The sequence below is a fragment of the Balaenoptera acutorostrata genome, chromosome 13 (genome assembly GCF_949987535.1).
Source record: "Balaenoptera acutorostrata chromosome 13, mBalAcu1.1, whole genome shotgun sequence".
NCBI lineage: Eukaryota > Metazoa > Chordata > Mammalia > Artiodactyla > Balaenopteridae > Balaenoptera > Balaenoptera acutorostrata.
The window spans coordinates 83,798,262-83,810,638 of NC_080076.1; the positions used below are offsets into that span (position 1 = coordinate 83,798,262).

At 43.1% G+C, this 12,377-nt stretch overlaps 1 protein-coding gene across 4 annotated transcripts in view; it reads right to left on the reverse strand.

Annotated features, from left to right (window-relative positions):
- ACAD10 (acyl-CoA dehydrogenase family member 10) overlaps nt 1-12,377 on the reverse strand; it is a 58,192-nt gene that overhangs the window by 42,745 nt on the left and 3,070 nt on the right. For all 4 annotated transcript variants that reach the window (XM_057526349.1, XM_057526351.1, XM_057526350.1 and 1 more), the window contains exons 2-5: nt 10,169-10,368; nt 6,154-6,302; nt 4,549-4,743; nt 15-173 (exon numbers count right to left, since the gene is read on the reverse strand). In XM_057526349.1, coding sequence (XP_057382332.1) covers nt 15-173; nt 4,549-4,743; nt 6,154-6,302; nt 10,169-10,355 — 690 coding nt within the window. In that variant the 5' untranslated portion in view covers nt 10,356-10,368. The remainder of the gene's footprint in view (nt 1-14; nt 174-4,548; nt 4,744-6,153; nt 6,303-10,168; nt 10,369-12,377) is intronic.

Sequence of the window (12,377 nt, forward strand, 5' to 3'; positions counted from 1 at the left end):
ACAGTGACCTTTACCTTAATGGTGTGAATACCAAGGCTGGCAGCTGCTTTTAGATTTGGTCCAAGATCATCCAGAAAGATGGACTCAGAAGGCTGCCGGCCTAGCCGCTCCAAGCACAGCTTGTACATCCTGGCGTCTGGCTTGCAGACACCTTCCAGGCAGGATTCCACAACCTGAGGGAGGGACAGGAAGGAGAGATGAATGTCCCTAAAAGTGGTGTTCCCACGTACACCCAGTATATTTTCTGAAAAGCAGAGCAGAAGGAAGGCAGTGGAGATTTGTTATAACAAGTAACTTAAGAGTGTCATGATAGAAAATGATGTTGCTTTTTTAAGAGGAGTGATTTGGAAATACTGGGTTACAACCTGAGGGAAGACTCAGAAAACCAAAGTTCTGGTTCAGACACAGTGAGTGACCTTGTGCAAACAGCAAAGGCACTACGGGCTTCAGGTTCATCGTCAGGAAACTGGGAACACTAACAGCCATCTTACCTATCTTAACGGTAGCTGGGAAACTTAATGAACTTGAATGTGTTCCAAAATGACATAGCAGTTTGCTAATGTTAGGTATTGTGAATGCACAGAACAGAAGAAAAGCTGCACGTTTCAGTTTTAGGGAAAGTATTTCACCATTTTCTCAGAAAGAAGGCACTGTTTACTGTTATAAAAGAAACATGACTTTAATGTCCATATTTCAGAAGTTGAAAAACAAACAGCTGTACTCAACCTAGACAGATAAATCCCACAGGACGGCTAACACCAAAGAGATCGTCAGTGGCAAAGACATGGTTCCCTTTCATGCAAAGAGCCTCCTGTATCCCGACAGCCTTGCTTCAACCTGTATCTGATCCAGAACTGGTGGGGTGCTGCTGAGGGTTCAGGAGAACCCTGAAACAGCTGTCTCAGTGTCAGGCTACCTCTGATCCAGCAACCCCAAGTCCTCTGACACTTTCCCCATGGCTTGGTCTCCTGTGAGCAGGCCTAAGACGTCCATAGAGGCCTGTAACCAACACCCTCTGGTCTGCCCAAAGAATAGAACTAACCCCCTCAATCACTCCTGAATTGACCCTCGCTTTCCAAGACCAAGGACAAACCTGAGGGGCCCTCCCTCTCCTCCAAACTCCCATTGTTCAAGGTTAGAGAAGAACTGCCTTTTCAGACAAATAAATGTTCTGAATAAGTTACTGACTCTTCCTGGTCTCCTAAGGACCTGAATGAGCTAAAAGAAGACAAAGAAGTTCCTTCTAAAGAAGATGTCAACAGTGGGTAGCAGAGAAGCCAGGTGTTTCAGACACCAATAAAGGCATCATGCGACAGGAAAGCAGCACAGCTGTACCAGCCGAGACAAGAGGAGAGGGGGAGCAAACCCTGGGGATCAGGGCCAAGTCTCACAAGCAGACATCTCCTCTCATAGGTGAGTACATTTGGAGAAGTGAAAAAATTCCTGAGATTTAAATTGGATAAGATCCCTGGACTTCTTGTGTTCTATTTTGCCAGATGAAAAATTTCTGGGGTTGTGTTTCACAACAATGTGAATATACCTAAAATTACTGTCCTGTATAATTAAAAATGGCTAGAATGGTAAATATTTTTTTTCATTGTACTACATTAGCATTTTTTATTTACATTTTTAAAAAATTTTATTTATTTATTTTTGGCTGTGTTGGGTCTTCGTTGCTGCATACGGGCATTCTCTAGTCGCGGCGAGCAGGGGCTACTCTTCGCTGTGGTGCACGGGCTTCTCATTGCAGTGGCTTCTCTTGTTGTGGAGCACAGGTTCTAGGTGCGCAGGCTTCAGTAGTTGTGGCGCGCAGGCTCAGTAGTGTGGCTCGTGGGCTCTAGAGCAGAGGCTCAGTAGTTGTGGCACACGGGCTTAGTTGCTCCGTGGCATGTGGGATCTTCCCAGACCGGTGCTCGAACCTGTGTCCCCCGCACTGGCAGGCAGATTCTTAACCCCTGCGCCACCAGGGAAGTCCCTAGGATGGTAAATCTTGTATCGTGTGTTCTTTACAATAAAAAAAATAATGTAAAAGTTTTTACTTAAAAAACAAAGTAGATGGGGACTTCCCTGGTGGTCCAGTGGTTAAGAATCCGCCTCCCAATGCAGGGGTCATGGCTTTGATCCCTGGTTGGGGAACTAAGATCCCACATGCCACGGGGCAACTAAGCCTGCGCGCCACAACTAGAGAGCCCGCGTGTGGCAGCTGCTGAGCCCGTGCTCTCTGGAGTCCACGTGCCACAACTAAAGAGAAGCCTGCGCACCACAACTAAGACCCAATGCAGCCAAAAAAAAAAAAAAAAAAAGACATTACCCATTGCTTACACCTGGACACAAGCAAAATTTCAGACATAAAACATCCATACTAAAAAAAAAAAAAAAAGTAGATGAACAAAATTTAAAAGCCACATACACCTCAGCAGAAACAGATTTCTGTGACATTGAAAAGTTCAGGAACAGCCTCCAGTAATGATGGGGATCACAGGAATGATTCCATTAGCTTTACTTCTTCCAAAATAATTTTTTTCTTTATAGCTTTATAGAACAAAAATGTAAACCCTTGCTCTTGAGGAAACAGATTTTCAAAACTCCAGGTCTCTTGCAGACATAGAATATGAAAATGGATCTGAAAAGCACACGCCAGAGAGCCTGTGAAGCCTGAATAAACAAGTCCATTGTTTTAAAGACGCTCACAAGTCCTTAAGTAGTTGAAGGGCCCAATATGAGCCTGGCCAACTGATTCTGTCCAGATGAAGATACATCCCCATAGCCACACTGGAGGGAAGGAATCTCTGAAAATAATTACAATGTATTGAATACTTACCTATCTGCCAGGCACTCTGTAAAGTGCTTTGCATGCATTATACTCTGGGATCCACACAGCTACCCTAAACAAAGAAAATTCCTACTCCTGAACTACAGGTGAGGAAACTGAGGTCCAGAGAATCAAAGCTACTGCTTATAGCAAGCTGCAAGACAGGATTCAAATCTGGCTGAGGTCCCTGAGCACCAGAAGGGGAGGCTGCTTGGAGCAGGGCTGTGCTGTGGACCAGCGGGGAAACCAACAGTTAAAGTGGGCAAGGAGGCAGGCAGCTGTGCAGAGGGAAGAGAACTCTATCTCTGACTGGCTTTGTACAGGAGGAATGAGGAGGTGGGAGGTGAAAAGAGCATTAGGTTGGGTCGTTAATTGCCCATATTTGTGCTCTGAATTTTCTGCCTGTCAATCCAACTAGATTTTATGTTCTAAAATAGCACTATCCAATAGGACTTTCTACAATGATGGAAATGTGACACTGTCCTGTCTGACATAGTAGCCACGAGCCACATGTAGCGACTGACAACCTGAAATATGGCAAATGCACATTCCAGAGGGCAGGGCTTGTGTCTGTCACATTGAACACAGTATCCCCTCATGCCTAGCCAGTGCCCAGCACACAGTCACTGCTTAATGACAATGTGTTTTCCAACCGAATGAAGTTTAAGCAAGTCAATAATTCAGTAATTCATATCTGTCCCAGGATAACGATATACTTTCTCTTAGGGAAATGGGGAGTCTTTCACACAAGTAACCTCCTGGCACAGAAGACCATCTCCTGACTCAGAATCTTCTCAGGTACTTTCATAGTCTAGCCCTTCATGTGCTGTCCCATACGGTAGCCACTAGCCATATGTGATTATTTACATTTAAGTTGAAATGAAATAGAATTCCTCAGGGCCACTAGCCACATTTCAAGTGTTTAATAGCCATATGTGACTAGTAGCAACCATACTGGACATTTCCTTTACTGCAGTAGGTTTGTTTGCACAGCACTGGTCTAAGGATTAATGCCATAGAAATAGAGAGCAACGGGGTTGGTCTTTGAAGAGAAAAGGTCAAAGGGCCCATTAAGAGGCGAGGGCTGGGCTTCCCTGGTGGCGCAGTGGTTGAGAATCTGCCTGCTAATGCAGGGGACACGGGTTCGAGCCCTGGTCTGGGAAGATCCCACATGCCGCGGAGCAGCTGGGCCCGTGAGCCACAACTACTGAGCCTGCGCGTCTGGAGCCTGTGCCCCGCAACGGGAGGGGCCGCGATAGTGAGAGGCCCGCGCACCGCGATGAAGAGCGGTCCCTGCACCGCGATGAAGAGTGGCCCCCACTTGCCGTAACTAGAGAAAGCCCTCGCACGAACCGAAGACCCAACACAGCCAAAAATAAAGAAATAAATAAATAAAGTAGCTATAAAAAAATTAAAAAAAAAAAAAAAAAAAGAGGCGAGGGCTGATGAAAGTGCATGTGTTATCTGATGACTAAGGTTCAACTCCAGAATGAAAGGGAGTCTCTAAAGCTGAGGTTTCAACCAGTTATCAAAGCCCATAAATGACTGACCTTGCTAAGAGCTCAGTGATATTTTACAAGTCCTGTTTCCCACCTGTTATGTTTAATACTAACTGAGTCAAGTGTGTGAATAAAAAACCTATTCACTCAAGACCAACTGAGAGGCAGCATTAATGCTGCATCCTGAAGCAAGGACACAGACTTGATTCGGATTATTCTGGGCCACTGTGAGCTTACCACATCAAACTGTTTCCGGTCCAGGGGCAAAAAGCTCTTCCCATTGGGAAGATAAAAATTATTGCTCAAGACTGCAGTCTGAAGGCCTTTAGCCCGAATCTGAGTTATGGCCTCAGTCATCACTGGGAACTGCTTCGCCACTCGCTCACTGGTCAGCAGAGAGAAAAAGGAGTCCACGGGCACGGAGGTCTTTGACTAAGAATCGGGGAGGGGAGAGGAGAACCAGCCATCATTAAGAGTAAGAGCAGCTTGTCACCAACACAGAAAAACACATATTCCTGGCTTCCTACCACTACCTGGTGTAAGACCCCAGGCCTTTGGCTTGCTGCCAAAAGGAATTCCCTCCCTCAGCCCTTGTGCAGAACTTTGTATATAAGGTTGTAAAAAGTGGCTTAGAATTAGAGTTACAGTGGTTAGGGAATGGAGCTATTTATATCAGTATTCCAGTTAAATGAGTTCTTTATTTCACTCACTCATTGTCAATTTTAAAAAGATTCAGAAGCCCCTAAGAGGTACATTAAACTCTATAAGTGTATTAAGCAGATGTAATTTAATTTTTAATGATCCAGAGACATTTGATGATCCTGCAATGCCTGCAACTTCACCATTACGAACTGAATGTCAGTTTCTGATCAATTTTTGTGTTTTTAAATTCAATCTCTGTGGGTTTTGAAAACCCTTATTTTATCATGTTTCAAAATCTGCAAGGCCAAGTCTGCTATTTTGATACACACGCACATTTTACAAGAGCTTTATTGAAATACAATTCACATACCACCCAACTGACCCATTTAAACTGTAAAATTCAACGCTTTTTAATATATTCACAAAGTTGTGCAACTATCAACACAATCAGTTTTAGAACATTTTCGTCACCCTAAAAAGAAATCCCATACCCATTAGCAGTCGTTACCCATTCCTCCCCCCGACACCCCAATACTCCCAGTCCTAGAAAATAACAACTCTATTTTCTGTTTCTATAGATTTACCTGTTCTAGACATTTCAAATAAGTGGAATCATACAATATGTGGTCTTTTGGGTTGGCTTCTTTCTGTCACTTAGCAGAATGTTTCCTATACATATATTTAAATATTTATTCATTTATTTAAAATTGAGGTAAAAACACATAATATCAAATTTACTATTTTAACCACTTTGGGTGACATTAAGTACATGTACTGTTATGTAACCAAAACCACCATCTATCCACAGAACTTTATTATATCTTAAATTATATTTTAGCAGGGTTATTGTGAAGGTACATGAGTTAATACAAATAAAGAGCTTAGAACAATGCAGAGCCTTTCCAGAGAAAGGCTCAATGTTATTACTGCATTAAACAAGCTTTCTGATCAAAGCCATTATACAACTCCAGCTTCAGATGAACAGTAACTGATGGAGAGGCTTAGTACGTAATATTTTTACTTTTTCATTCGTGTAGTTAAAATTGAGTACCTGGGGATGGAAGAAATAGTTTAAAATCTTATAACAGGTTATTAGGTTTTCCCTTCTTTATTTTTAGTTTAACCAACTTAATGGATAAGTGTTGCAACCACTATTCTAGGCAAAAAGAATATGGAAGTTCAAGTATGTTTATCACTCACAATTTCAGAGCAAAGTCTCCCAAATTTTTGTAGGAAATCCTCTGTTGTTATCTCTGCTCTCATAAATTTCATCCAGGGCCCATTTTTGCCACCTGAGATCAAGGCCTTCAATATAGTTCCAGAAGGGATATGATTCTGTACCTCCCATTCTACCGGAAGTAAAACATATGGTAAGTGAAACAGTAATATATGGACAAACAGCTGGGGTTTGGGGAGCAGGGGAAATACCATACAAGTTCCTGTGGCATCACTGTGGTGCCAAGTGGGTTCTATTGGGAACTCAGAGAAATTCAGGAAATGGAAAATCTCAGCTTGGACCTCCAAGGGAACAGCAATAATAATCTGTGTAACTGAGGGGACCATACTGGTGCCAAGCGTCAGGTCCATACCACCACCTTGAGATGACTCTGGACACTGCAGTACGAATTTTCTTCCCTGGTCTCTCATTGGCTGGTTCATATATATTAGGTCACTCACACAGTCCTGGCACATGGTAAGGAAGTGCATTAGGGAATAAAGCAGATTCTGACAGCACTCCAAAACGAGCCCTTCATTTTGTAAACCGTAGTAATCCTTCAGAGCAGTGTAGCTGGTACACTGAAACATTCACCTGGGGGCGCTGTCTTTGAGAAATAAAGAACAAAATTCTGTCCATAAAGAGCTAAGGCAGTGGATGGATTATTATTGGGTATACTGGAAACATTGGGACAGGGGTTACTTTTTCTTGTACAAGGGTGTTTTCTCTTTGTAATAATATACCTGTTATGGGGCAAAAATATATACAGCATTCATAATTATATCTAAGATATATCAATAATATACATTAGCACATATCTTTTGTTTAATGTAGTACCTGTGCATTGAAAATATTTCAGACAATATAGAAAGTTAAATGACAAAGCAATCCCATTCTTCAGAAATCACCAATGTGACCAATTCAGTATGTCTTTTGAGAATAACAGGACTTTCAAAACTCAATCCAAATAATAATACATCTTTAATTTTAGAACTAAAGTTAGAGCATTTTTTAGGATCTTAGAGCTGGCAAGCATGCAAGGAAAGGGGCACTCTCATATGCTGTTGATGGGGGTGTCAACAAATACAACCTCTATGGAGTGCAACATTTTAAATACACATTTACATTTGATGTAGTAATTCTGCTTCCAGGAATTTCTCCCACAGATATATTTATAAAAGTAAGCAAAGATTATGTACACGGCTGTTGTGCAGAACTGCTCACAATAAAAACTAGAAACTTGCACGTTACTAAAGGGCTTGTTAAATCAACCATGGTACATCCATATGATGGAATACCTCGTAGATGTTAAAATGTATAAACTAGGCCAAGCGTTGGCAAATTATGGCCTGGGGGCCAAATCTGTCTCCCATCTGTTTTTGTAAATAAAGTTTTATTGGAACACAACCACACCTACTTGTTTACTATTGTCTATGGCTGTTGCTGGCTCCAATAGTAAAGCCATACAGAGACTGTATGGCTCGTGAAGCCCATCTAGTGCCCTTGACAGAAAAAGTTTGCTAATCCCTTAACTAGACCTATGCCTACTGATGTGGAAAATTTGGCAAGATATTCTACTGGGTCAGAAAAAAGGAAAGGTACATAACAGTGTGTACAGTATGACCCAATCTGTGTAGACACAGTTTACACACACACACACACACACACACACACACACACACACACACACACACTCATGTATATATAGGCAATTTTTGGAAGGATAAACAAACTTTTCACAATGATAACCAATGAAGCCTAGGACTAACCAGGGAGGGATGGAGGTGACAGTAAGAAATTTGTCTTTGTATTTTTTTTTTTTAGGTGCACTTTTATTTATTTATTTATTTTTTATTGGGGTATAGTTGTTTTACAATGTTGTGTTAGTTTCTACTATACAGCAAAGTGAAGGAGAGTTCCCTGTGCTATACAGCATATCTTTGTATTTTTAAAAATATCCTTTCAGCACCAACTATTTAATAAATGAGGTTGGCATAACTGAGTTTCTGTATAGAAAAAATTTAATTAAATCCCTGCTTCTCACCATCACAAAAATGAATTCCCAACAGACTAAATACCCAAATCAGAAAAAAAAACCCTCTAAAAGTTAGAAAACAATATGCAACGTCTTTATGAACGTGAAGAAAAAAACGACTTCCTTAGCCTAGTCTCATAACATGCAAGCCATAAAGAAAAACACAGATGATTTTGATGACATCAAAAATGAAAATTTGGGTATGGCAAAAACATTACAAATATAAAATAAAAACACAAGTCAATAATAACAACAACCACAAGACTTACTAAGTGCTCCAAAGATTCCAGGCACTGCTGAATAACATACCATTTAAAAGTATGAGCAGGATTTGAAAAGGCAGAGGTGGCAGGGAAGGGTAGCTTTGATCAGAGAGAACAGAACTTGCGAAGGCACAGGAGTATAAATACATTTGACAAGTTCAAAGAGCGTCAAGTAGTCCAAGGTAGCTGAAATGTGGGCGTACATAGGAAATGGTATGACGAAAGGACATGAGAGCTGGCTGTGAGAGGCCCTGGAACCAGGTAAAGCTTCTGGTTTTAATCTAAGTGAAAAAATGCAGGCCCTCAAGGATTTGAAGCAGGAGAGGGAAGGGATAAGATGTGTGTTTCAGAAGGGCAGTTCCAGGCACCGTGTGCAAGGTGGTGCAAACCCCAGAAGGCCAGAGGTAGAGTTAGGAGTTAGGGGGCTGATGTGCCGGTGCAGGCGGGAGAATTCAGGAACCTAACTTGTGTAGAGGCGGTGGCGGTGGAAAGACGCGAATAGGTTCTCAAGACATTCTGGAGAAAGCTGAGAAAATCCCTGCCAAGTAATCTTTATGTTCTCTGTAAAAGGAGACTTGGCTGTCTGCCAAGTATGAAGGTTTGGTCTGGGGACGTATGGTGGCTCGGGGGGGGAGTTTGGAACAGCCCTGTAAGTGAATGCAAGAGGAATATGAGTGGAGGAATAGAGAAGCTGAGGGCTCAACTGCAGCTGGAGCCAAAAAAAAAAAAAAATAGCTCACCTAACCAGTTAGCAGAGCTGGGTAATTTTGCAACCAGGGGCACAGAAAACCTGAAGTTGGGTTGATTTAGCATAGAAAACTGCCCAATCAGCAACCACAGTAAGTCAAAAGAACAGGGGCAGCTGTTTGGTCCTTCTTCCTTCCTGCTGGCTAGAATGGGAATGTGATGGCAGAAAGTGAGGCAGCCAAGCCTGACCCATGTGGTGAAAGTGGAAATGAAGTACACCCACAGCACAGCAACACAATGAAAAGAGCCCAGGGCGCTGACATCACAGAGCAACACACTGGCCCAGACCACCTACCTGGACTTTCATGTGCAAAAGAAATTAACTTCAGTCTTGGTTCAGTCACTGTTTTGTTAGGTTTTCTAACACTTCAAGCCAAACAAATCACACTTAAGTCAGTTGAACTGAGTGGGTAAAAAGGTAATACCAGGAGGGGCTGAAAAAGGAAGGATCAGAGCCTAGAGGTTTGATCTTGTAGTAGCAAAAGCAGGTTTAGAAGGGAGGTTGGTGGAAAAGGAAAGGCTGTGATCAGAGTGGGGAGGGGGGCTCAGAGAGGATTTCAGGATTCAGAAGTAGTTCTCAGGGAAAGGTAGTTAAATTCCACCAATAACATTAACAACAATAACAACAGCAGCTCGTCGTTTATTGAGAATTTCAGGTGAGCCAAGCACTCACCCTGCTAATCAAGTGCTCTCCATGAATAATCTCATTTAACCCTCCTCCAATCCCAAAGAGGTAGGTACTATCATTAGCCGTCATTTAATGATGAGGAAACTAAGACTCAGAGCAGTTAAATAATTTGCCCAAGATACTCAGCCACTAACTGTTGCTTGGAATTTGATTCAAGAGCAAGTATAGTACCCACTGGGACACACTGCCATCTCCCCTCACCACCCTCCTTTCCCCCACCCCTACCCACCGCAGTCTCCAAAGGTGAAGTAGAATGAAGAGCTCACCTGCAGCCACTCTCCCTGGAGAAGGAATGAGAACTCCACCCATGTCAAAAATCACTGCTCTGTAGGTGCCGCCTCCAGAATGTGTCCATCGCCAGGCTCCCTGGTGCCTGCCGTGGACATGTTTCACGAAGACTGCCCTCCAAGCCCGCTGGAGCTGTGCAGACTGCAAAAGCCGCCTTAGGCACATGTTGGGGCCGAGGCTGCGGAGAAGGCACAGGACACAGTTTGCCGTCACTGCCTCCAAGCAGACCTCCACCCTGGTGCTCAGGGTGGCACCTGCACACCTCCTCTGACCTCCAACCAGGGCTTCAGACACCACCAGAGCGAACGCAGTATCTCCGCCCTCCCTGACCACTCCTTGCCTAAGTTCCTTGGCTCAGGAAAGGGCTCCACCGTTCTCCCAGCCACCCAAGCTGGAAAACTGGATTCACCCCGACTTCCCTCAGTCCTCCAGCCAGACACCTCCGCTCCGGGTGCTGTGCACGGCCCATCCTTCCTCCCGAAGCTCTCCATCTACCTCTCTCCACTCTCACTGCGTGATATCAAGCACGGACCTTTGCAACGGCCTCCTAACTGGTCCCCCTGCCTCTTCTCAAACCTCATTCTTTCTTCACTCTTCAACCAGTTATCATTCAAGATTGCAAATTTGATCATATCTGAACCCCATTTAAAACCTCCAATGGCTCCCCATTGTCCTCAAGATAAACTCTCAGTTCCTTAACCTGCCTGAAAAGGCCCTCTGAGTTCTGCCTCTCCCCTTTCGGCCACAGCTCTCCCTCGTATTTCATCTTAACCGGGGTGATCGGGACACTCAGGTCCACGGCAGCTTCCTCAAACACGTGATGCTCTCCTCCTGCTGCCAGGCCTTTGGGTATGGTGTTTCCTTGGCCTGAATGCTCCCTTCCATCTGTTACATGGCTAACTGCAAATTGTCCTTTAGGCTGTAGTTTACCTGTCACTTCCTTCATGAAACCTCTTCTGGCTACCAGAAGAGACCAATGAGCAGCATGCCCTGTACCCACCTCCTCCTAGCACTCACGACGCCACCACACCATCACCCCTCCTACAGAGCAGGGCGATGTCCTCCTGATTGTTCTCCATTGCCTCTTTTCTAAACTTACTTTCAAAAAGTTCGGGAAAAAAACCAAAATACACATAATAGGTACACGTGTATATAGATATATAAACATGTATAGACATAAATCAAATGTGGCAAAATGTTAATAATTAATCAATCTTGGTGAAGGGTACATAATGAAGGGTATATGAGAGATCATTGTACTATTCTTCAACTTTTCTGTAAGTCTGAAATAAAAACCTGGGGAAAAAAACAAAATAATTAAACCAAATTCTATTTGCAGTCAGTTCCACTTGAAAATCTTGAAGCTTCTCATGCGATGTCTATGGTTAAAAAGCTTACTAAGAAGCAAGTTAGAGCAAAACAGGTTGGTAAGACAGCCTGCCTGTTCATGGGAGTCACTTCAGTGCCACCATAAGGACTAAATAAACTCTGTAAGATTCTAAAGAAAGGATTCTTTTTTAAAAAATATTTATTTATTTATTTGGCTGCGCTGCATGCTGGATCTTTGTTGTGATGTGCAGAATTTTTAGCACCAGCACACAGGATCTAGTTCCCTGAGCAGGGATCCAACACGGCCCCCTGTATTGGGAGCACAGAGTCTTAACCACTGGACCACCAGGGAAGTCCCTAAAGAAAGGATTCTTCTTTTTTTTTTTTTTAGAAGTATTCGTGATGCCATTCTTTATTAAGGTATCAAATAACTGTATGGCCAGACAGCCACCTAAAGAAAGCATTCTTAAGAAGCAAATGTTCAAGATGACATAATGTGCTTCTTATGTAATTGGAAATTTGCTGGATTGGCGCATGAATGCTGAAATGAAAAATGTAAAGACTGATTTGCATTTTGGGTTTTACCTACGTTCCTACGCCATGGCCAAAGTTAGTGGTGGAAGGAGAAATTTATTTATAGGCTCCTAAAAGTGTCAACACATTCTCTGTGAGGGCTTAACAGAGATGAAAACTGTCTCTGGATCTAAAGGGCTGATTTTCATCCTCATTGAGGACACTGCCCTCCTCATAATCCTGCTAATGGATAAGTGGGCAACGCTCCCACGACTACCTTGCTTCTTCCTTCCAACTAGAAATGATAGTTCTAGCCACTTCCCAATGCTCTCTTCGGAGCAGGTT